Below are 25,172 nucleotides of genomic sequence, written 5' to 3'. Positions count from 1 at the left end.
TGTCATCTGCTGGTGTTGGTTCACTGTGTTTTCTGAGGTCCAAGGTCAACGCAGCCGTATACCAGGAAGTATTAGAGCACTTCATGTGAAAAAAAAACTTTTTTTTGTATTGGTAATATTTTATCCAAAATTATAAATTTTGACACTAGTTCAAAATACTAGTGTCACTTAGGTATGGGTCAACAATTCAACCATTCACAAATTACAGTAATTACACCCGAACAAAGATAACAAGCCCAAACTCTGGTCCCCTGGACAGACACTGATCTGCCTCCCTGATAGGGCCACAATACTTCCACATGTAAACAGGATCTGGTTTAATCCCTTTCTTCAGTTATGCATTCAAGTGTTTTTAAAACACCTGTTCCATGTGTCGACGTTTGCTTGTCCGTTCAGTTGTTGCAGGGGATTTTCTCACAATGGTCAGGATGTTTCTAGAAACCCTGTTATGTGGTGAGTGAATTACACTGGCTGGTGGTTTTAGAATGGGCAGCTTAGCACTGCCCCAGGCTCATATGTCTATAGTCGAGTTTGTGATCCATTAATCCAATTAAGATTTACAACAGTGACTGAGGCACACTAAACCTTACCTGTGCATGAGAGACATTATAATGAGGGATATTCGGCTCTGACGTCACACGCGTTCCTGCATCACAGGAAAAGCTTAACTTCCCTGTATTTCCTTTATTAAAGTTACCATCTTCATTATGTTATGTTTCAGTTTTTATGTAATGTTGGTCAATATGTTTTTTTGATAGTAATAAAAAATGCTTAACTTTCTCATGTGGTTATGGGGGTGTGAAATATATGACGTGGTCATGTACAATAACTACTAAAAGCTATAACCAGGACATTTCACCATTGAATCATTTTGTCACCATATGCAAAGTCTTACTGACCAGTGACCACACCCTGCTGAATAACAAAAAATAATATTTGAATAGTTTCTATTTAATTTACTATGAACTATTAGCTGTTTACTATAAAACTATAGCAAACTTTCTTTATGTTGTGTTTTAAGTCGTATTCCAGTAGGAATTAATGTTGACCTGTTGGTTACCATCTGCCACGTAAAATCCCACCAATATTACCAACACATTACCGGTGGGGCAAACAGAGCCCAGTTTCTAATAAATAGAGACCAGTTTCTAATAAAACCAATACTGCCAAACGTTTTCGGGATAAAACCTTTATCAGTGCTAGTGATATAATTTAAGAGAACCAGACACTACGCGCAGGCTCCGCACTACCCTCACCGCCGGTACTTTTCCGCAGGCGGGGCTCCGAGTCTGACGTCACGCCAGGAAACAGCCCCGTGGCTCTTGTTAAACGCGTGCTCCATCGTCACTGTCAAAGCTCAAGCGCAGATCTAACAGCACCGAAACCCTACACGCCTTTTCGGACGCAGAAACGTGCCAGCGTACATCTATTGCTTTTGCAATATCCAAAACCAACAACTCTGAGTTCACCTTAAATATGTCTACTATCGTCTACTGTCAAACAGATCAGGTAAGAAGATCATCGATCACTGTAATGGTTTAAGTCTCGTGCTTTCGCGACAGCTTTGTAAACGACAGCTGTTTTGTGTTACATGAGTGGACACTTGGTTACCTCATGGTGGTCTGTAACATAATAAAATTTCTCGTTAAAATGTTGCCTATTAAAAGAAAAGTAACATTAACGTTACTCCCGTGGGTTTATTGCTTTATGTTTGCACTGTGCGCAGCTAGCCAAAATTTTTAACCGCTGTAACGTCAACCTTACTACGTTAGCCAGAGTACCGATTGCTCTGTTTCTAGTTTTATCAATGATGGGCAAAAAAGGCAAACGTTCATATTAAATTAAACGCATACAGGGAAATGTAGCAACATCAACGACTTGCGCAAAAAACCTTAGAGGCCGCGAATACTACATAACGTACTATAAATTAATAAACCACGGTACAATTTGTCAAGGTTCAAATGCGTGCCAGCGTGGTTAACGGAAAGCAGTGTTCGTGTATTTTGTCACTGAACATCCGTTTTAGTCTATAAATGATGTTTTGTCAAAAGAAAGAAAAAGATCCTACTGACCTAGTTTTACATTTCGACTTTAGTAGCTTGAAGTGTTCTGATGCAACAAACCTTATTGTGCGGGTAAAGTGCCATGTCTGCGAGCCGTGTTGATGGACGTTTATTTGACCAATAGGATTGCTTGGATCCGTGGATTCTGGCCTATCCGCATTCGTGGAATGTGTTGAGGCGGCAATCATTTATCATCAATTCTTCGCATTTAATGCATCATATTTTTTTCTTCGTACTTTTGTAGATTATTCTACAAATCCTTGCAATTGTTTGTTTTATGCAAATTATTTATACAACGTATGTTTAAAAGCGATGTTGAGATTAGTTTAATTACAGTAAGTATTTTTTTTTTTTAAATAAATCATGCCATAGATACAGAATAACCAGATGCACAGTTTGTCATGTGATTTTTATTCGTTTATTTTATTTGCTGGATTTCTCTCTACATACGAACCTAACACTCCAATGTAATCATATATAGTACACATAATATAATTATACATTAGCCTCACAGTACATTTTATACTGTGTAAAGTCCATGAAATCTCCAGGCTTAAATTTCACTTTCTGTAAAGCCGTTTTTGTTTTACAACACCACGCCTGCCTATGGATGACCTAATTGATGAGCACAAAGCTTATTTGTAAGGGAAATGAAGAACTGGTCAGTTTGTGACCTTTGCTTGTGTGTTTCGATTCTTTGTAAAATTCCCAGATAACTTTAGTAGAGGAAGATAAGATGTTTTCTGTTGGCAAAGACTTTGGACACATTCATAGCATACAGACAAAGATAGCAGAAAGATCTACATGGTATCTTATCCCACCTTTTTAATGAATTGCTCAGCTATGTACTGCCTTGTCATTCCTCCATCACACTGCCTCTATTGCATGCTGTGATTAATGCGAATCAACAGAAGACATTTTCTGTGTCGGTCCTTGTGAATAAATCTGTTCTCTCTCTCTTTTAAACATTCTTTTCGCACATAGTGAAGGATTATTCAATTTTCCACTGCATTTTTAAGCAGGAGGTCATGTGGATGCTTTGTTAGTTCACTCCTTACATTGTGTTCTCCCATTAACCTCTTTTTTTTTCATGTATATTAGCTTTTTCTTTATAATGGCTAGAAACTCTCAAATGATTTGGTGCCCTTTGCCCTTGTATAGCTCAGTGGTAGAGCATTGAGTTGGGAGCGCAAAAGGTCATAGGGTCAAACCCAGGGAACACACGCTGATTAATATAATAATGTATACTTTGTTGTAATGCACTGAAGTTACTTTGGATAAAAGCATCTGCCAAATATGTACTTGTAAATGCCCTCTGGTCTTGATCTATTAATTTACTGGATAAAAAATATAAAGTACTGTTGTTTTTATCAGGTCTCATTCCATCACTTTAAAAAAAGGATTTTTATATTGCGTAACGGGTATTTCAGTAATTTATGCTGTATTGGAAAGAGCAGTCTGTAGTACTCAGTTTTTCTGAATGTTATATAACCCTTGGAAATGTGGCTCAGAAAACTGTTGCGCACATGCTATTATGAAAAAATTCACCATGCTTGTTTTAGTCTCGCAATCATGGTCCATTTGATCATAACATTATTTTTAGTTTCAAAATGCCCTTGTACCTCATTCACTCACTGTCCTTTCTGTACATTTAATTTAGATACACGTATCACTAATGCATGCAGTTCATTAGCTCAAAGGCACATCAGGGGATTTGCTGATGGCCAAGACTCAATTGGCAAAGCATGGAGCAAATAATGCCAAGGTCACGTGTTTCATTCCCAAGGAACAAACATATTGTATTGATGAGATGTTTTTCTTTAATGCGCTTGGAATGGCGTTGGATAAAATAGTCAGGATTATAAATAAACAAATTCTTGATAGCTTTTGAGTACGTGACGCTAAGTAATGTACTTTCAGATTTGGCACAGATCCCAGTGACGTGCAAGAAATGTGTCTTATGACTCCTTTCTCAAAATAATTGCATAAACACTCAAACTGCCTGTGGTCATGGTCTAGCCACAGAGCTGATAGGAGTATCTAAGATTGCTTGCATGTCATCTTCAGGTTTTTATGGATGGCCTTAAAGGGGAAGTCCAATCTAGACATTTTAGCCTGTTTATCACGGGTAATTTATGTCCACTTTGCATTATACATGAGGAAAAATAAATAAATTTGCACGATTTCGATTATTAGATTGATAGTGTGTTGAAGCGGAATTTTCGTAACGGTCTTTAATGGACACAATTAACCAGAATGCACTGCGCGAAACTGAGTCATTAGCTCCACCCACTAACCACTGTTCGATGCAGTCGTCAGGTTTGTTTGACTTCATGCGGCGCCGCAGGAACCGACAGCTGGATGATGTCAAGGTTCCGCGAAAGGGATTTTAAAGCAAACTCCTCCGTATGATTTCGCGAATCGCTCTCCCGGTACTTTGACGTCATCCCGCTGTCGATTCTTGCAACGCCACATGAAGTTGAACAAGCCTAATAACTTCTTTTACCGCTCAACTAGCTCTCAAATCAACTCAAGTCAACTTGAAGTTAGCCGGCAGACGAACCCATCCAAAGAGTAACTCCGCTTTAACCGTCTCTGAGGGGGAAATCACCAAAGCCCTCGATAAAAGATGACTAGAATCTGTGCAGTATGTGGATGTAAGGACAACAAATTCAGGCCACCGGGAGTTTTTATTGTTGACATCAACGCGACCCTCAGCTGACCCACCACTACACTACTTTGAATATGCAGCCAGCACTTTCGTCAGGAAGATTTTGAGTACTGTTTTCAGCCCAGTTTTTCCGCGGACTCAGGTAATGTAAAATTGTTAAAATATCTAAAACATCATTTGGCTTAGTTGTTGCTTGTTTTGTGTAACTACGGTAAACATACTACGTAGAAAGTTATTATCATGTTGTTGTTATTATAAACACGAGCAAAGCAAGCTAATGTTAGCTCCTGTGCAGCTGTCAGTCAAAAACGTTATCATCTACTGTCAATCATCTCGCCTCAAGACCCGCCCCCATTTAGAACATTCAGAATTAATGTAGTCGTGCATTTTTCTTCCGGTGATTTGATGACGCGTCAAATCACCGTTACTGTAGCAGTTAAAAGCTTTAATTTTTTATATGGAGTTAGTACATTTGATGGCAGCACAATCAACTACATATATGGCATGAAATATAGTGTTGGAGCATAATGTTGTTTTAGGGTGGACTTCCGCTTTAAGCAAGTTGATTGCCAATCTGGGTTATCTGTTTAGAACTTCAACAAAGTTAGGAAACAACTCTCTCTTGTCTGCCGTGTGACCCACGCTAACCGACTAAGCATGCTGTTTACTGCATGCCAGAGGGGACAAAACAATTGCTCGCACAAAACCATCTTTCAAAGTCTTTTTCTGCAACTACGCCTTTCAACCGCCTGCCCTTTTTTATCTTTGTAACATTGTCTCTGTCAATAATTGAGGACGCTGTGGTTGTCAGCACACAATAGGAGATTTGTGAGTTAGTCTGAAGTTGCACAGTCACCTTAGGCTTTGTCTGTAGTCCTAACTGTGAATGCCCTGGTTTAAGTGATCGGTTCCTGAATCCACTCCAAGTTGACCAGCTGTTCTCAGATTAAGGCCGCTTCATAGTGGACAATTCGTATTTACCGGAAAGTCTTGTCTTTGTGTTCACTAGTTCTCCTTTGAATTCAGCTCTGCATCAGAGAAAGCGAACCTGAGGTTGGGGCTTGAGCCCCAAGTTCTACCACCGCAACAGAACTACACAGAGGAAGAAAGCAAGCAGTGAAAGAGGAGATAGGGAGGAGGAGGGAGCCTGAAGGCAGCATTATATACGCCCATAATGATGATTGACAGGCCTAAATGTTTAGGCTCCTCCCGAACCTACGTTTAAAACTACATTTAAATTAATTTATTAAGGTAACTTGACATTTGTAATGCTGCGTAACCAAACACGAAGCATCACGTTCCTCACCCTAGATTACTCGTGGGATTTAACTTTGTGTCATGCGAATTATTTCCTCTAGTTGAATAGCGAACTCGCACGGGGTGATCCAAATGATGCAAATTGGGCGGCACGATTGATGCGAAAATGCGCTGTTTGGCTCAAACGTGTCTCTGCAATCGGGCTGCCCAATTTGCGTCATTCGGATCACCCCGTGCGAGTTCACGGCTGTTTGCATCTTTCCATTGACTTCGTATGTAATCTACCGAATGAACTCGTTGAATTCACATTTGGTGTGTGCACCCCATAAATCTTGTTTGCCAGAAATTGTTTGGTTTACCGTGATGGGATTTTATGGTTTCCTAAGTCTTTGAAGGGTTAAAAGCTGTTTGTGCATATAGAAGATCCATAAAGGTGAAAAGATTGAAGTCTCAAACCCAATGAGATATTCTTTTTAAAAGTAAATGCTCATCCATGCCATCCTTAAACGCCTCAAACAGGCCCCAATCATTATATACGTCACTAGGTGGAAAGATTTGCATAACACCACCCAAATATATATGCCAAGAAAGCCGGTGTAAATTTTATTCACACCGTGGTATTGTCGTTGCCACCGCCGCCATGTTGTGGAGATGGTGTGCTTTTTGCGCTGATAATCCAAATATGGTAAGCGGTGTAACATTTCTCCAACAAGCATGAGGTATTTGGCCAATCACAAGGCACCTGATAGCTGGCCAATCAAAAACGATGCGACCTTCAATAGAATAAACTCCAGTACTGAAGAAACTCTAGTAAATTTGAGGCTTTTATCCATTTCACCCATCCTGGAGCTTGAAAGTGTTTCTCATGTCCCACTCATCTTCAAGAGGATCCTATCTGCGGCATCTGTACAGTGAAATAATTCATGGTCTAATGTTGTCTGAAGGCTCTTATTGAGGTTAGAGCAAGAGAGGATGAGCAGATTATTGAAAAGCAACCACTTTCCAACTAGGAGCCATGTAGATGTGAGTGGAAAAATACCAGCTGGTTTTCATGTAAAACTTGTGGATAACACGTATTGCAGCTTGTTTGTTTTCATTTTGTTTTTCCATCCCCACACAGCTGTGGCCATCCACCTCATTGTGGGAATGTATTAAGTCCATCTAAATTCCTGAGTGATTTGTTGGTTGTGACCATCCTCCACCACTAAAGTGGACCTTTTTTGCTGGCAAAAAAGCATTGGAGACCTGTGGAAAATTACGTAAATGTGAGGGTGTGGCAACCATGTGGTTAGCGAGAGGGAAATGGAGGACATTTTTGTGGTGTTATTGAAGAGGCGAGTTGCACTAACTGCAGGAGAGGTGATGGAATGGCTGAAATGTGCTTGGAGAAGATTTGAGTTTATATAACCCAAAAAACAGAGTAACACACACTACGCTGTGTGTTTCTATAGCTCTATTAGTAGAACATTGCATTAGTAGCGCAAAAGGTAATGGGTTTATTCCTCAGGGAAAACGCATATGTATACTCGTGATGCACTATAAGCCATTTTGGATAAAAGCATCTGCCAAATGCATTAATGTAAATGAAGTCTGATTATGAATAAGGTGTTTACCTCTATAAAACATCAGTGCTGTAAAAATGGGTCAGTCTCTGTTTGCATTTTTGCCCTTGAGTGGTGCGGTGTGATCGTCGTTTTTTCCACATCACAATTGGATGTTTGATTGCGATGTGGGTCACCGCCTGAAGCTCTGTTACTGAAATTGTCATTGATGTAATCATTGTTCCAGAGATAATTTGTCATCCCAACCCTTTGTTTTTCTTCATTCTTTATTCTGCAGGTTACAATGCATGATCAACACAGAAAAGGTTTGAGTCTATAGCCAACGGGACACCCGAGGACTTGATTGCAGTCACTCTAAGCCTGAGAGTTTGAGTCATCTCTGTCCCCCCACTGTTCCCGCTGGTCGCCTGGCATTACTTTTGACACCCAATTTGTAGTGAAGGAAGACCTGGACACTCCCATTCCTGGCTCAACTTCACTTGCTTCTGAAAACCCAGTCGTACGTCATTTAGTATTAGGTAAACGCATTACTGAGTACGCAATAGAATGGATTTGTAATGGTTATAGACTGAATGCTTTTTGAGAAGCTCAAATTAGTGGTATATTGAGTGTATTTGTGCAGGTTAAAGACTAGGCTACGTGTTTTAAAGAGTCTGAACACTGACTCAAATGTGCTTCAATTTTGACAGGCTTAATTTCGAAAACAAGCAAAAATGATTCCCAATGGATATTTGGTCTTTGAGGATGAAAGTTTCCTGGATTCCACCGTGGCCAAGATGAACGCCCTTAGAAAGAACGGACAGTTCTGTGACGTGAGACTTCAGGTAACGCACTATTTTTAACTTCACTCTCTGTCGCAAGAGATCTGCTGCAGGTGTTGATCACACCTGAAACATGAGGCAGGGATGAGTATGTCTCATTAGAGGCAATTACTGAAACTTTTGAATGGCTTTTAGCTGAGTGACATTCTTTAACGGATAAAGCATTTGTTTAATGTTATGCAAACTCAAGGAAGCTTTCACAGTCCTGAGTAAAGTAATAGTTTAATAATAGTTAAATCTCAAGATTTATATTGATTTAATCTCTAAAGTTTTTTTTTCCCAAATAAAACGCTATGTATGTTATGGACATAAAACCCCAAATGTTGTGGTTGAGGAGAGGTGTTTGGTTTCTTTCTTCTTTCTTAAACCTAGTTTTGCCTGCTAGCACCTTTTGCATTTTTTGTAAGGTGAAATTAAATCTAGCATTGTGGCAGTGGCACTTGTATGGGGAAGTAAAATTCAGTTTATTTTGAGTTGTACCTTTATCACAGTGTAATTAAAGGTATTAACTTTTGTCCATTAACCCCTACAGGTATGCGGCCATGAGTTGATGGCTCACCGGGCTGTGCTGGCCTGCTGCAGTCCATACCTGTTTGAGATCTTTAACAGTGACTTGGAGCCACAAGGCATGTCCCATGTAAAATTTGAAGATTTGGACCCTGAGGCTGTGGAGATCCTTCTCAACTATGCTTATACTGCCCAGTAAGAGACAAAAGTTATAGCCAGCCAAAGAAATAATTTGTAACTAACTAAACTGTGGTCTGTAAATCCTTTTATTATACTACAATATGCCTATGTTGCTCCCTGCAGGTTGAAGGCAGATAAGGAGCTGGTTAAGGAGGTTTACTCTGCAGCTAAAAGACTCAAAATGGAAAGAGTAAAGCAGGTAATAATATTTATTGTGAATGTGATTGCATGCATGTGCAGTTACGAGTCATGCAATTGTTTTTCTTGATATACAGCCCTAACTGACTTTTGGTAACTGCTTGCAGATCTGTGGCGACTACCTTCTTTCCAAAATGGATTGCCAGAGTGCTATCTCCTATCGTAATTTTGCCAGCTCCATGGAAGATATGCGTTTGCTGGGCAAGATCGACAGCTATATCCAGGAGCATCTTCTAGAGGTGTCTGAGCAAGAGGATTTCCTCAAGCTCCCACGGCTTAAGGTTAGATCACTTAAAGGTCACGTATTATTAGCCCTTTTAGGGTTATATTTTAGGTTATTATGTCCTTAAGAATAAATATTTACAGTAAAAGTACCCAAAAACAACGTCTCTATATTTTTTCCAGCTCCTCTTTCATGAGCTCTGTTCAGAACACCTGGTTTTGGCCCGTCTAAGTAATATTCATGAGCCTCTCTGCTGATTGGCCTGTTGTTTTCTGAGTGACGCTCAGCCGGGCCAACCACAGTTAACTAGTGTCATGTATGCCGTAGTCACGCTGTGCCTTGGTAATACACACAATATCAATAGAAAAACCGATAAGTAAATGATGGAGACTACTCGGGGAAATATTTTTCGTCCTTACATGTTTGAGCCAGAGTCAGACCCGGAATCGGCGCAGACAGTAGAGAACAGACCACCTCCTCAAACGCGTTTACAACAGGACGTGTCAGAATGGTAATTATTTTTTATATCAACGAATACAAAGACATTTTTTGTACTGATACAATAAGTTGTAAATCTAAATTTGGCTTACATTTTGTTCCAAAAGGTGTACTTGTGGTAACTGTGCACGGATGTCCACAGAACGCGAGAACACATGCTGTAAGGAGACACCCAAGGTAAAATCGTAAAACTATAAAACAATGCTTTATTCTTGCAAAATGCTTTACTTTCTGCTAACAAATGCTAAAAATGCTCATGTTCATTAGGTTTTAAGAAGAATGAACCAAGTGTTATCACCTCCAAACTGCATGATTGACCATCCTGGTCTTCAGCCTGTATGCTTGGATGTTTATTCATTACAAAATGCATACAATATTTACCGGGCTGATTACGGGCGTTTGCGACTAAGTACACAACGGTAAGTAAATAATAAATGTATACATTTGATGAAGAGTTCGTTATTTAGTGGTGTGTGTGTGTATATATATATATATATAACCTAAATGAAATTACGATGCATTTAAAATTTTACAATTGCGTTGTAAAGTTTTTGGTACCATGTGACATGTAGTAACAAATTACAATGAATTTGGTAAATAGTACAAACTTTATTACAATGATACTTCTGTATTTATAATATGATAAGAACAACCACACTGTGTTGCTTATTGCTGTAAAATTTATGGAATTTTAACATGAATATTTCCATCACAATTCTGGTATTATAATACCTCATGTAACGTATTTACACATATTTATATGTACAAGGTTTCATTATCTAGGAATATATACATTGATAATATGGATTTTTTTGTCTGTAATGCACACTAAATGTTCATTCCCCCTCCACCAACAGGTGTTACAGGTATCTGGCATACAGGAGCTTTGTCAGCTGGTGCTGGGGCTTTTTGGGCCGGAGAGTTAGGGTTGTCATTCCCTCATGTGTTGTCCTGCGAATACGGCGTGAGTTCCCTGAAACTACAGGCAGCTACGTAGGGTTTAGACCACCTCTCGACTGAAGCGTGACATGTAGCCAGCGATGACTTCATCCTTGGGAGGTCTTTCATACTGAGAGGAAAGTGGTTCTGGTATTTTGATCTTCTCTACCTCCATGATGTATGGTCTAGGGTCGTCAAAGACATTCTCAAAAAGGACTTCCATCAGCTCCTGTACATAGTCTAAAAAACATTGTTTACCCTTATTAGCAATCGTTTATTGATTATTGTTTACCCTTATGTTCACTTTGCACTTTTAAGTTTTATATAATAAATAAAGATTGTTATACTTACTGTATGTTTGCCCTGTTTTTACTGGCTTTGCAGTGCATACCCCCTTCTTAGATTTTGGGAACTTGATTTTGTAAATAGGCTTTCCAGAAGCTGAGACTGCTTGTGTGCGGTGAGCATTCTCATTGAAGTGCATGGCCGCCAAGTATAACCTGAAAACAAAAACCATCAAATATGTTTTATGTTTGAAGTCTACAGCATTTTAGACACAACATGTAACATGTAGTTAGCAACAGTAGTCATTTAAAAAAAAAATTTTGATGACCTTACAAAATATGCTTTATCTCTTTCACTGCATGAATATTATTACAAGTCTTTTCACATGTATAATATAAAAGTATAATCATTACATGAATATTATAAGATATATTACCTGCACAGCATTCCAAGGTAAGGAAAGACAACGTTCTTTGGGGCAAAACGTAAGATTACACTGTGAAATGCCTCCAAGGAAGAAGTCTGATGATGGTGACTCAACTTCTCGACATCCTTCAGGACCCTTTTGTTCATTAATGTTTTATCCAATTTGTAAAGTGGTTTAGAAGCTAAAATACAAACAATATTACAGAAGTGTTGTAATTACTTTTAGCAAAAGATAGTACAAATATATGTAGTACAGAAATTGATAAGCATTAAAAAATTTATTTTTGCCACAGGTACACATTAACAATAAAAACACGCATAGTAGCGTCTAAGTATTCCATGTTTACATTGTAATAAAAATTTATCAACCAAAAATAGATCATAGACAGATGTAGGATTGTGCATATTATATACACACCTGGCTGCAACCACTTGCTCGGGTCTGTGCTGCTTTTTTCTGGATGTTCACATTTTGGAAAGAGGGGATCTTCGTGAGTGTGGATGTCTTGCAGGTGGTTGACGAGTGACTTCCACTTTGCCACTTTCTCTTGTCCAGAGGTGGATGATGTTGCAGTCCAGTATACGTGGTTCTTGATACTACGCTGCCATTTTCTCACTTCTTGACAGTCTTTCTCTTTTGCAATCTTGTCCAGTTTCTTTGACAAGCCTGTATACCAATGAAATTTTTTTGACAAAGGGCAAATTAGACAATGTTAATTCAAACAGAGTACACAATAATTTTTTTAGCAAAAAATCCTCACCTTTTTCCAGATGCCAGATATCATAAAACTGTTTGATATTGTTGTCTTTGAGATATTTTTGTATTTGTGGGTGACGGTCGGTGACAATGTAGTCCAACTCGATACCACGTGCTGCCAGCATCGCAAGGCTCCTTTTCAGGCCCTCCAGTTCCATATGGTAGCTACCACCAACTTCGTTACTCTGGTGGTATAGAAAAGACATGGGTGTTTTAAAATATATTTCTATGTTATTCTAGCAATGGTTGCTTGATGTCTATAAACTATAACATGGAACTTAATCATAATCAAGTTTTTCAACATTAAAAAAAGTCTATACTGACTATATTTCTGTCAAAATCACTTTGGAACATATACACGTCATCAAGTAATAGCCACTAGCAATATTTTCATTCTCGTGCACTTCACACTGACCTGCACCAATTGAATATCAATTATCGTTTTTTCCCGAAGGTTCATCACACTGTAGCTTCCGTACTTTGCAGAGTGTCCTGAGTGAAAACACGAAAGAGCAAAAATGAATAAAAAAACAAATGCTATTTCTGAAAAGATATAGCATTAATAACATTTTGAAGATGACAAACAAGAATTTTATACCTGGTGAGTCCGCCCTCATATCACCTCCAATTATGGCCTTGTCATGTTGGCTCAGACGCTGCAGAAGTGTCTCCTGGTCCTTCCCCCATTTATGGATAATGGTTGGTTCCAGGTACATCCGAGCATGTCTTCTAAAAGTGTCGTATTTAAACAACGCTATATGCATCGCATTGAAAATCTAATGAAAGAAAATGCACAAGTTATTACATACACAGATCCGGAAAAAAGTAAACACACATACACACACACACACACACACACACATATACATGAAAATAGAACTTTTGAAAAATAGAATAAATATAAATTGAAAATACCTTTTCAAGCTGAATGAAAGATGCACCACTAAAATATATGGCAGCTGACAATTGCAAGTTCCCTGCAGGGTTGCTTCCAAAGACAGGCTGGCTCTTCCATTTTCTGGAGTACTGGCAGTGCGGGCACAGTTGGTCTATGGCCAAGAAAGTTCCACGTCTTAGTGGGGTGACATCACAAACTCGTTGGCACACAGGACAGGTCTCAAAAAGCTCAAAGAGGCAGCTTCCATAAACAATGTACTTGGTGTCGCTGTATCCATTTGTGGGTCTGTTAGTCGAAAACAAAGCGATGGAAAATTCTATTTTATGTACTTTTAGGAAATGTAACAACATTATTTCTAAATTCTAGTTACATTCTATAATAGTACTTTGAGGACTTGTATGTAATGTTAATAAGTTGTTTTTAAAAAAATTACACTTACAACACCTGTGATGATTCTGTGACTATAGTCACAGAATCTTCTGGATTGTATGTGGAGTCTTGAGGCTCAGGAATATCAATTGATGTGTCCTCCTCTTCATCCTCCTCAAGGCGTGGTCTCTTTGCTGGTCTTGAACCCAGGACACCACTCACGTTCCCCTTCAATGGTGTTGAGAATAGTGGCATTTCACCTAAAAAGGTGTCTGTCTGTGTGGCTAGTAACACAAATATAAAAATGGACATTGTAATTTAGTAAATTCATGATCATGTGAAATGAAAAGACTTTTGACTGTGTATCAACTGCCAGATGCAATCATGTAATCAGTCTTTTTTGTCTGTACACTTTACAACACAAATAGCTCAGTTACATTGAGATTTTTTAATTTATTTTATAAGACAAGCAATATTTATTACCTTTGCTTCTCACATGTTCTGCTAGTGTTCCAAGTGAAAGCTGTGTGCCAACTGTTTTCCTTAGTGGGGGGTCAGTTTGGGTGCTTGCATGTTTGTGGGTGATGGTCGTGGTGATGGTCGTTTGAGAATCTTGTGAGGTACCCTATAAATAAAAATAAATCACTTTGATTTTTGAAAACAAAACAAATAAAATATATAAATAAATACATTCATACACACATAAAACCCTCCCCTACATCTCCCTCCTACAACAAAGTTGATTTACATGATGTACTAAGGCCGTATCTGTCCAACAGTTGAAATACAGTTACCCATGGAAGTACTAAATGTTAGTAAAACACAAACACGGAGACTGAGATGACTGAACCTCACGTGTTTAACTCAAAAACGAAAGACACCAACAGCGACGGTGTTTGTAACTTTCACCATATTATATAAAAAGTTGTTGCTACCATAGACTGTAAAGTTACGAAGCATCGCGTTAGCATCACGTTAGCGTTGCATAATCTTTTCTTATATAGAATTTCGTTTTTCTCTGCTACATTATATAATTTAAAATGTGTATAAAGTTTACTTACGGGTTGTGGATTTGAAGTCGGACCCAACAAAGTAGGGACTGCATCAGCTTTGATCAGGAGAGTCTTGCAGAAACCCGCATTGAACTGGGCCAGATTGACGAAGCAGTCACTTGAGAAATGTTTGGAACAGACGGAAATTGTTGAACTGAAGTTTTGCGGAATTTCCGAAAAAATGAACATTAGCCACTGGTCTCGTATATTCACGTTTTTCGGAAGCTTGTGCAATGATTTGTTTTCAAAACATCCATCGATTGAACAGCGTTTTCTTGACATGGTGCGATATTCCTCCTCGCCTTACTCTACGGTTCGTTCTTCTCTCTGGTGTTTCTGTGACAGAAAGGGGGTGGGGCGGTGGACTGTGGACAGTGCTCGGGGTGGAGACTGAAGGCGGCGACTGTTACTCGGTGACGTAGCAAATATACGGAAGTACAAACGAGACGTTTTAACTCACAGCTAGTTCAAGCAGGCCATGCTCATTTGAACCTTAAATGACTATTTTGAAACTTATATGGTACTTACATAGCCCCTAGACCTCAGTTATCATGAAAAAAGCCACAAAATTTCAGTTTTGACCATATGGGACCTTTAATTTAACATCTCTGCTCATTTACAACAGTGAATTCCAACACTGTCCTTGAAAGACCCCAACAGTACATATTTTATATGTCTCCCTTATCTACACGCATTTTTACGGCCTCAAAGTGCTCTACTAACAAGCTGATGATTTCATTTAAGGTGTTTGTTAAGGGATACCTTAAAACAATTGGGTGTCCCCCAAGGAACCGTGTTGGGAGCCACCAACATTCTAGTTCTATTTTTCATAACTATACTTAATGCATTTGTGAAAAACATCCATTTAATAAGCTTCATGTTAATTTTGCTTGGGTGTGTTCATAGTTGGAGGTGATGCTGGAGGATAACATGTCCTTGCCCAGCAATGGGAAGCTCTACTCCAAGGTGATTGTCTGGGTTCAGCGCAACCTGTTGGAAAACGGAGAACCACTGGAGCGACTGATGGAGGAGGTCAGTAATGTCCTCCGCTGTAAGCTCCTCTCTTCCTTCCCTCCCTGTTCCCCTCGTATTTCATCCCATTCACAGATTTAACAGGTCCGTTCACACCAGACATCCTAACGGTAGAGGTCGGTTGCGTTTGTTCTCTCTGCCTTCCATATTTTTGTTTCCTGTTTCCCCTTACCCACAAATCCCCCCAGGCCTTTAAGAGTATACATTTAGGTACAGAACGGGGCTGTTACACCCTCTGCACAGGCGAGTGGTTAGTCCAGGTGAGCAGAATTAAAAGCCTCCTGATCGCTTAGTGCTGTATCGTAACTGATGCCACAGAATTTACGAAAAACAGAGAGTGAATTGGCATGTTGCCTTCTCAGTGACATCTCTCTTTTCTCTAAGCAGGTGTATGAATGTGTGAGTGTGTGTGCATACTCTGGGAACCAGCACTAACAGTTCTTCCTCCCCACTGATTTATCTCTCCTTAGGTTTAATAGAGCAAACATCAACAGGATTCTAACAAGACTGAAGAAACCAAGACTGGGGCCCTCCAGGGTAAAGAGAGAATGAAAAGAACGAACATAACAAAATGAGGGAGACGGGTCTGGATAAGCACTAGGCTCCCTCCTTCAAATAAAATGCACTTATCAATAGAACACTTCACATCTACAAGACACTGTTGCAAATACATAACCAAGTTTCACATAGTATTTTCGGCATTACCAAACTCACAAAAGCAGGAACTATTTTTGGCATTGCCAAACTCAAAAAAGCAGACGTTTGATTACACTGAAGAAAGAACCCATGCATAGACATAATTTAACAAAGTTTTGGAGCACATGAATATGATAACTTATGCCACAAAGGTTTCCACTATTATTTCGCATGAGTTTACTAAACAAGTACAAATGAAAGCGCCATCAATTTTGAAAGTCTTCATGATGGCAACTTCGATCCTAAAAAGGAAGCGGAAACGAATCGTAGCTTGACTGTCACAAAATCGGATGTTGCAACTCTCAGGGAGCTTCGCAGTTCTTAATTGTGCATCCTCGTTTCCTTTCCTCGCATCTCTGCTCCACCCCCACAGGATGCGAGTAAGAAAAGACATGAGGATGGAGAGGGCAAAACATTAAGTGAAATGCTATATCCTCAATCTCTGTAGAGTTCATTCTTTTATGCTTTAAAGCTTTAAATGCTTTAAAGTTACAATAATAAACAATCACACATAATAATAGAATTACTTTGTACATATGTTGCCTTATTTTTAATTTCATTGGCCAAGATGTCATTTTAGGCAGTACTTCACAATTTACACCAACATTTATACTCCAGTGTGCAGAATCAAACAAAGATGTCCATTGCAAAAGCCAGGATAAGGCAATGTCGGTTCTGGAGTGCCAAGGTCCTGCAGATTTTAGCTCCGACCCTGATAAAACCTCACCTGCTTTCAGGTGACTCTTTAGACCTTGATTAGCTTGTTCTGGTGTGCTTGATTAGAGCTGAAGCTAGACTCGGCAGGACATCGGTGCTCCAGTACCGACGTTCCCTACCCCTGCTTTATGGAAAGGCAACTACTTTGATGCATTTAATGCATAAATCGCAAATGGATCCACCAGAAATTAGCTAATGATTCTTTTAAGTGTTTGTACACACAATGACCATCCCTTATTATTTTTTTGTCACACACTTAAAACATTAAGTGATGTTCACTTGACCCAGTTCAACGGAATGTCCTTTATAAATTTCATTTTTTTGTATTTTATTTGGTTTTGAAATCACTTTTAAGCTTGAGCCAGGAGTATTTTTATGATTTTTTTTTGTTTTTTAAAACGTTTTTGAGCTGTAAAATTGATGACAGCTCACCAGTTTGTCTGATGACATCTAACTTGACTAACTTCCTCAGCTGAGAAGATGGTAGCAGCCGAACATGTGTTGATGGAGCTTGTGTTTTCTATTTCCTTCTCCAAACTGGTTGACAAATGAAGGTTCCCAAGATGCTTTGTGGTGAACAGTATTGTGATCCAGAATCTGCTATTTACAGCGCAATGACTTGCAAGAAAGTAACGAAGACCTAAAATCTTCCCGTCCAGAATCCTATGCAGAAGCAACATGTTTATATTGTTAAAGAAGCTTTTTCACCAGCACCTTGCAGTCCGGCAGCGAAGAAGTGGCATTGCACCTCCCTCCTTAACTTTCCTTTTCCACTGACCCACGTCGTTGGGTGCTCTGTTGTCATGAAGACAGCCACATGGGTTCTATTGTCGCTGTGTGTTTTGCAGGTGCAAACGCTGTACTATTCGGCCGGTCACAAGCTGCTCGATGGGAGCCTGCTTGACGGGCAGGCTGAGGTGTTCGGCACTGAGGATGACCACATCCAGTTTGTGCAGGTACACAACCAGCGCCGAGCTCTTCTCAGACTGGACCGCAGCAGGCCTGTAGTTAATTTAGGCCTGCTTTTGAGATTTAAGTTTAATGCTAGCAGCTTTTTTGTGCTGGGCTGTTGAATCAAAGCAGCAAAGACGATGGCTGTAAATCTTGCCCAAGAGTGTGTGTGTGTGTGTGTGTGCGTGCGTGTGTGTGATGTCTGTGTGAAATTGTGGATTGGACATTAGTGCTGCTTAGAGTGGTTTTACATTGGGATTAGGTTTACCTAGACATTAGTTTAACTGGTAAGATGTTGAGGTGGGCTTGCACCTAGACTCGGTCTGGGCTTGTTGTGAGGTTGTTTATGTGTGGACCATGGGCTCGTAGTCTGTAGCTGCACTGTGCCTTTGCAGAAGAAACTCCCACGTGAGAATGTACCCCGACAGATGAGCACCAGCTCCTCTTGCAGTCTCTCCCCTGGATCTACCAAACATTCCTACAAGCAAGAGTGGAAATATATTGCTTCAGAGAAGACAACCAGTATGTTTGCAACTCCCAGATCTTCAGATGCTCTGCTGTCAGGACTGAGGTCTCTAAGTCACCCTCTTCCTTTGTTTCTCCCTACAGACAACACGTACCTGTGTCTGGCCGTGCTGAATGGCGTGCTGTGCGTGATCTTTCTGCATGGGCGCAGCAGTCCCCAGGCCTCACCTTCTGCCACCCCTTGCTTAACCAAGAGCATGAGCTTTGAGAGTAAGCCACTGGAGGAAGAGCAGGAAAAGCTGCTGGCACCCATGCACTACGCTCGCTCCGGGCTGGGCACTGGTGCTCTGAACGGTCGACTCATTGCTGCAGGTTAGTGAATGGAGTCCTGAAATTCTCATCTTTCTATATGAAATTCACGGTCTGATGGGCAATCTATTGCGTAGGTGGCTACAACCGTGAGGAGTGTCTGAGGACTGTGGAATGTTACGACCTGAAGACTGACAGCTGGACTTTCATTTCCCCGATGAGGACTCCACGTGCTAGATTTCAGATGGCTGTGCTCATGGTTTGTACATATAATCAAAGTGTATGAAGTACACACACATTCTCCACTTTTGAAAGCACTGTAAAATAATCAATCATTCCCAATCAGGGTCAACTTTACGTGATGGGTGGTTCCAATGGCCACTCTGACGAATTGAGCTGTGGGGAGACCTACAACCCCAATAATGACGAGTGGACTAAAGTGCCAGAGCTAAGGACTAATCGGTGCAATGCAGGTATGGACTATTAGATGCCCTCAAAGCCCATAACAATTACCAAGGTTTAGATATGTTAATGTATGTTTGACTTTGTCCAGGTGTCTGCTCTTTGAGTGACAAGCTGTATGTTGTTGGAGGGTCAGATCCATGTGGACAGAAAGGTCTGAAGAACTGTGATGTTTTTGATCCTGCAAGCAAGGAATGGACCAGCTGTGCCCCATTAAACATCAGTGAGTCACGTTGACATTTAAAAAAATCCTCAATACACTAAACCACAGAAGTTGCAGGCATTTAAGAGATTAGAGCTTAAGCCTATGGGGGGGATTACACTGTTAAAAAGTCAGATGTATCTGTTCTTACTATTTGTGTTTTTGTGTAGGGAGGCATCAGGCCGCTGTGTGCGAGTTGGATGGATTCATGTATGTGATTGGAGGAGCAGAGTCGTGGAACTGTCTTAATAGTGTGGAGCGCTACAATCCAGAAAACAACACTTGGACCCTTGTTGCCCCGATGAACATAGCCCGAAGAGGAGCTGGAGTGGCCGTCCATGAAGGTAAGCAGAACAAAAGATGTTACACCTCCCGGCAAAGGTTTACCGAATTTTCAGTGCTTTACTAATAATCACCAATGTTTATTCTCTCTCAGGTAAACTTGTGGTGGTAGGAGGCTTTGATGGTTCTCATGCCCTGCGTTGTGTTGAAGTTTACGACCCTGCCCGAAACGAATGGAGGATGTTGAGTAGCATGAATTCACCACGCAGCAATGCCGGTGCTGCCGTGCTTGACGACATCATCTACGCCATTGGTGGCTTCGATGGAAACAACTTCCTTAACTCATTTGAGGCCTACAACCCTAATACAGATGAATGGAGCCCCTGTGCCAATGCCTTCACCAATCCATAAGAGCCAGGGGTGGGGGTCCATGCGGGAGCGAGGGGGGACTTACTCAAACTAACAGGCTTAGTGATGTAATCGTGCTTTGTGATGTCCTCTATGTATGCGGGTGGGTGGGGTTATGAGATGTGTGGGAATGGGAGGGGTCTTATTGATGTCACATGGAGTTGCTTTTTCTTACAGTGTTTGGGAGGTATGGGGTGGGGGAGGTCGGTTGGGGGTTACTGAGTGCAACTTGAGGCTGTTGCATATTGGATACTTATTTTATTTTTGTGTTGTATATATTGTTTTGTTTGATTTAGATTTAGTCTTTTGTTTTTATTAAGAATGCCAACATTTATTGCACATTAAGTGTAACTTTGTGGAATTGAATAGTTTGCAAAATTTCATTTTTGGGGGTTCTTAAAGCATCTCTGAGATGAAGACAGGATTGAGTGGTTTAAGGAAGTGACTGGCTGAATTGGTTTTTATGCTTTATAGTGATTTTTAGCTCACTTTGAAGCTCCATGCTTATACAAAGCCTTATTTTACAAGATGTTCAATTACATGGCTTTCCTTTTGTCATCCAGCCATGATGCTAATAACTGTACCAATCTTTAAAGATGGCCTTTTTATATTTTTGATACACTGCTAAGTTACCAATAGATGGATTAGATAGTAGACGCAGAACACCTGTATAAACTTTAATCTGTGCCAGTTAAGTTGCACTTAGTTTAGGATATGCATACAGTCAACAATGCTTCAGTGCTTCTGCTAATTAAATAATTTTGTTACAGTTTTTGACAGATTTACAAGTGAGAAAATGCTTGTTTCTTGCTTGGTACTTTTTTAAGATGTACTGTGTTTAGCTTTTGGACACGACAGTTTATTTTCCTCCAAGAATTGGTTTTCTCATTAAACTAATTTGGGGTAAAAGTCTGTATCACATTTGTTATAAGCAGGTATTTCCTTACTAATAAACCATTTCAACCTGTGAAAGTCAATTATGTTTGTCATTTATTTAGAAACTTTAATAATAGCTATGCTGTTTTAACTAGGTTAAATGGTACAAAATATACCTGTACTAACTCTATAGCCTCCATTAGGTTTCAAAGTGAAAATAAGTTTTAACACTTCTAGTTTATTCTGGTGGGATTAAATTAAGGGTTACATTATCCTGGTAGGATTACACAGGGGGTTAGTTTTAATGGGGTTGGGGTCAGAAAGCAAGGTCAGGTCATATTTTCCAGAGAAAAGCACTTTCAAATGTCATCTAACAGTAGCACTGCTGTTTTAAACTTAATTGTAAAAAAAAAAATCGGGCAGTTTCCTGAACAGGGTTTAGATTACTCCAGGACTAGGTCTTAGTTATATTAGGACATCCTACATTTAAGTAGTTTTACATACAATCCTTACAAAAAACAATTCTGGTGTGCATCTTGAGACAAATCAATGGCACTGATATAATTTGTGTTACGATAGTTCAGTTCAAGGTGTTTTAAATCTGGGTCTAGGAAAAACCCTATACGGGAAACCGCCCATAATGGTAAATAATTTAACTAACCTGTCAAATGCAAGTAAAAAGTTGGCGGGTAAATTAAATGGATGTACTGGTCCGTTGGCTGATAACGTTATAAGACATTGTATATTATAAAATATAACCTATTATTTTAAGTGTAAAGCGACAGTCTAAAAACTAGCTAGTAGATGAGAGAGATTCGTATGACTAACCGTTTATAGTTGAGAAAATCTGTCGTGACTCGGGTTTTCTGACGACGTTGAACTCTGTCGAAAATTTCCCATATTTACCAGACATGAAAGCTCTTGTAAGTCCTTATGGTCATGTATAATATGTGAATATTTTTTCTCATTAATTCACCCAAGCAAAATAATAAACAAAAACATGATGTATGTTTTACTCGTCAACTGATCCCCCAGCGACATGACATGCGCGCAAATTTTCAACTATATTCCGCGCGTTGTCGCGGCCTAAACGGAAGTGAACTTCCGGTTATTTATCATCCAGGCTATGGGTAAACTGATATACCATGTCGAAAATAAAATGTTTTGGTTTGCTAAAGACGATGTGAGACGAGCATGGATCACAACTGTGTGAAGAGGTTTGGCAACCAGGCAAGAATTTAAGGAACTGTAGCTAATATATTAATTTTACACAATAACGTTTAGCTCAGCGTAATAGTTGATACGCACTAGATATGATATATGAACTAAGGTAATTTACTTGTCATTTATTTTGTTATAAGAAATAAACTACTGTAAAATGATTCTGTTGATATTGATTCTACGTGGAATTATCCCGGAAGTTGTGTTTGGTCCACAAAATTTGTTTATCCGTCTGTTATATCCGTCTATAGGCCTTCACAGAATAAAAATTATGCAAAATTTACATTCATAATCAGTAAAATTTTCACATCAAATTCTGCAGTATTCTTGTGACCCATTTAAGTTTATTTTTGCTGTATATACACAAGACAAGTCAGACTCAGGTAAATTATTCCTTGTCTTACAATCCCTCTTCCATACTTCATTCACAAATACCTGTCTTAATCCCAGACATATCACATGTCAGTCCTGCTGTCAGAAAGTAGGCTAAATCCTTGTGTGGGATTACAAGCCTTTTCCGGCAGCGAGTATCCACTAAAATAAGACCTTGTGCAAATTGCAAATGACCTTCAGGTTATAATGAAATGTATGGTGAAATTACTGATATAACAAGCAAGAGTTAAACTATCTCTCATCAATGGACATAATCAGATGTATTCCAAATCTTACACAATTCTTATTTTCAGAATATATGCGACTGTAAGCCAAAAGAGTCAAATGAAATATAAATAATTTCAAGGCCATAATTATGTCCCTTCATGTCCTCAATGACACTGAACATAACTTTTTTCCAGTGCATGTCATTGGGCATTGGTTTAATCTCTAGGCAGATTTCATCACTTTTCCATAATCCTGTAAGGGCTCTTAAGTAGTGATGTCACAGTGCTGCTGTACAAACCAGAAACCCAGATTAACATCTTAGTATGTGTGTGACAAAAATGACATCAAATCATTAATAGTAAAATGTTTTAATCATAAAAGCAAATAGATATAAAGAAAAAATATATTCTCTTTCACAGTTCACACTTTATTACAAACAACTGCAAAAGTTAAACATATCCTAAAACTTAAAAAATTGACTAAACTTATAAAAACTGCATAGGTTTAGAGCTTCACATTCTTGCTGCCAAGCAGCTATCTGAATATGTTGATATTGTGAGGTAAGACATATTCAGTGTTCGTGCTGCTTAACACAATACATGCAATACATAAAGTCATTCAGAAGAAACATAAATCAAACTTCATAAATTGTAAATCAGTATTTAAACGGCTGAGACTGATGGGATTGCATATGCAGTGGCAGAACAAAAAAAATATGACAAGTGAAAGAAAAACGCAGACAACAATTTTAGGATAGTTTCCAAAGTGATGCGCAGGAAAGAAAATTTTGACATGTTACTAACTAATTATTGAAAGCCTCAGAGAACTGATGAGTGATTCAATGCGAGGCAGAATGATGAGGTGACATCTTTGCTTTTAACGCAATACAATAATAACCAATCATCAGAACAGCTTGTAGATAACAGTAGGAGTTTGATCAATGGTAGAAACGATACTTGCTACAATCTCCCCCCAAAAATTGGTACTAAATAGCACTAAGAGCTCGTAACCATAGGGGAGCACCTATGAAGAACAATACGGGGTGATATAGCACCACTATCACACCCCTTATGGTTCTACACAGGTGCTACATAGGTGCTATATGATACTTAAAATGGTTCCCCTATGATTACGAGCCAGTGAACCACTTTTAATGCTATTTAGCACTGTTTGTTTTTACAGTGTACGACCATAAAGATTAAACCGCGCATATTTACCTACATCTAATAACGAAAGGTGCTAAATAGCGCTAAAAGTGGTTCACTGGCTCGTTATCTTTAAGTGTCATATAGCACATATGTAGAACCATATTGTGCTCTGTAGAACCATAAGTGGTGCTATATCACCCCGTATGGTTCTTCATAGGTGCTACATAGCACTAAAAATGGTTCCCTGTGATTACGGGCTTTTAGTGCTATTTAGCACCTATTTTTACAGTGTACCAAGGCATACAGTAATGTACATAGAAGAATTTCAATAAATAATATAAAATAAAAATGTTGTTTGCCACAGGTTATAACACTAGAAGGTCTTCTATTTGAACCAAGGTAGAACAATATGTATGCTTGTTTGTTGGCAATGTGAAGGCTTTTTAGACTGCTAGATGGGTCCAAACATGAAGATTTGGATCCTAAATCAGGTCCAGGAGCTAAAAGCAGCGGCACAGTGGTCCAAATTTGCACTCAGTTCAGACAATTGTGCAGCACCCACACACAGCTTTTCCCTAAGGACACAAACGCACAGTAAGATACCATTTTTCTACAACGTTTCCAAGGCCAAAATAGAAGAAACAATATCCATACTCAGACATTTAGACAATCATGTGAAAGAAACTAGAACAAGTTTCTGCCCTGTGAACTAAATAACAGTTATATGAATTTATAGAAGACACATTTGCATGCACCTTAATATAAAAAATAAGAAAAAAGAATGAAATGACAATACAATCTTCATCCATTTTTAAATTAAGGCTATCTATATAACACATTACTCTTATCAATAAGTTATATGTGTTAAATTTAACCAGACAAACATGTCTTGAAACCCTAAAGTTATTTACTTATAATTTTTATGCATTGATTTTTTTACAATAGTTTCTTCTCCATTTGGGGGCTTTTTCTCAGCAAATATTCAAATTAATTAAGTGCGATTAATAATTCTGCATGTAATTAAAGGGACACTCCACTTTTTTTTGAAAATTGGCTCATTTTTCAGCTCCCCTAAGGTTAAACATTTAAGTTTTACC

The 25,172-nt window shown here is 39.1% G+C and overlaps 3 protein-coding genes and 1 long non-coding RNA gene across 6 annotated transcripts in view; 2 read left to right on the top strand and 2 right to left on the bottom strand.

Annotated features, from left to right (window-relative positions):
• Positions 1-1,332: 1,332 nt before the first annotated feature.
• On the top strand, positions 1,333-21,207 carry ivns1abpa (influenza virus NS1A binding protein a). Its single transcript, XM_065268242.2, has 15 exons — positions 1,333-1,509; positions 7,831-8,071; positions 8,243-8,377; positions 8,907-9,076; positions 9,185-9,260; positions 9,367-9,540; positions 15,613-15,738; positions 18,000-18,107; positions 18,498-18,624; positions 18,712-18,939; positions 19,014-19,135; positions 19,223-19,349; positions 19,430-19,561; positions 19,711-19,884; positions 19,977-21,207. Exons 3-15 carry the CDS (start codon positions 8,267-8,269, stop codon positions 20,231-20,233), a joined length of 1,932 nt encoding a protein of 643 aa, XP_065124314.1. The 5' UTR covers positions 1,333-1,509; positions 7,831-8,071; positions 8,243-8,266; the 3' UTR covers positions 20,234-21,207.
• LOC135772957 (uncharacterized) lies at positions 9,563-10,977 on the top strand. The gene is made up of 3 exons (XR_012334693.1): positions 9,563-10,157; positions 10,248-10,399; positions 10,838-10,977. It is a non-coding gene; the product is annotated as an uncharacterized lncRNA (long non-coding RNA).
• LOC135749646 (uncharacterized) lies at positions 10,981-15,455 on the bottom strand. The gene is made up of 11 exons (XM_065268241.2): positions 14,716-15,455; positions 14,138-14,279; positions 13,725-13,938; positions 13,303-13,570; positions 12,986-13,163; positions 12,803-12,879; positions 12,392-12,572; positions 12,049-12,297; positions 11,641-11,812; positions 11,271-11,419; positions 10,981-11,159 (listed from the first exon to the last, which is right to left on the bottom strand). Exons 1-11 carry the CDS (start codon positions 14,986-14,988, stop codon positions 10,981-10,983), a joined length of 2,082 nt encoding a protein of 693 aa, XP_065124313.1. The 5' UTR covers positions 14,989-15,455.
• A 2,078-nt stretch (positions 21,208-23,285) lies between the features above and the next one.
• The window catches only part of swt1 (SWT1 RNA endoribonuclease homolog), a 33,721-nt gene continuing 31,834 nt past the window's right edge, over positions 23,286-25,172 (bottom strand). For all 3 annotated transcript variants that reach the window (XM_065268224.1, XM_065268223.2, XM_065268225.2), the window contains exon 19: positions 23,286-24,650. In XM_065268224.1, coding sequence (XP_065124296.1) covers positions 24,563-24,650 — 88 coding nt within the window. In that variant the 3' untranslated portion in view covers positions 23,286-24,562. The remainder of the gene's footprint in view (positions 24,651-25,172) is intronic.

Source organism: Paramisgurnus dabryanus, chromosome 12 (genome assembly GCF_030506205.2).
Source record: "Paramisgurnus dabryanus chromosome 12, PD_genome_1.1, whole genome shotgun sequence".
Lineage (NCBI taxonomy): Eukaryota > Metazoa > Chordata > Actinopteri > Cypriniformes > Cobitidae > Paramisgurnus > Paramisgurnus dabryanus.
This window is presented reverse-complemented; position numbering and strand designations above follow the sequence as displayed.

Coding starts and splice junctions, on each gene's coding strand:
- ivns1abpa (XM_065268242.2), top strand. CDS start 8,267: ATGATTCCCAATGGATATTTGGTCTTTGAGGATGAAAGTTTCCTGGAT. Junction 9,077..9,184: donor AACTATGCTTATACTGCCCA/GTAAGAGACAAA, acceptor TGCTCCCTGCAG/GTTGAAGGCAGATAAGGAGC. Junction 18,625..18,711: donor TGCTTCAGAGAAGACAACCA/GTATGTTTGCAA, acceptor TTCTCCCTACAG/ACAACACGTACCTGTGTCTG.
- LOC135749646 (XM_065268241.2), bottom strand. CDS start 14,988: ATGTCAAGAAAACGCTGTTCAATCGATGGATGTTTTGAAAACAAATCA. Junction 13,164..13,302: donor CTTTCATTCAGCTTGAAAAG/GTATTTTCAATT, acceptor TTCTTTCATTAG/ATTTTCAATGCGATGCATAT. Junction 12,880..12,985: donor TATGAGGGCGGACTCACCAG/GTATAAAATTCT, acceptor GTTTTCACTCAG/GACACTCTGCAAAGTACGGA.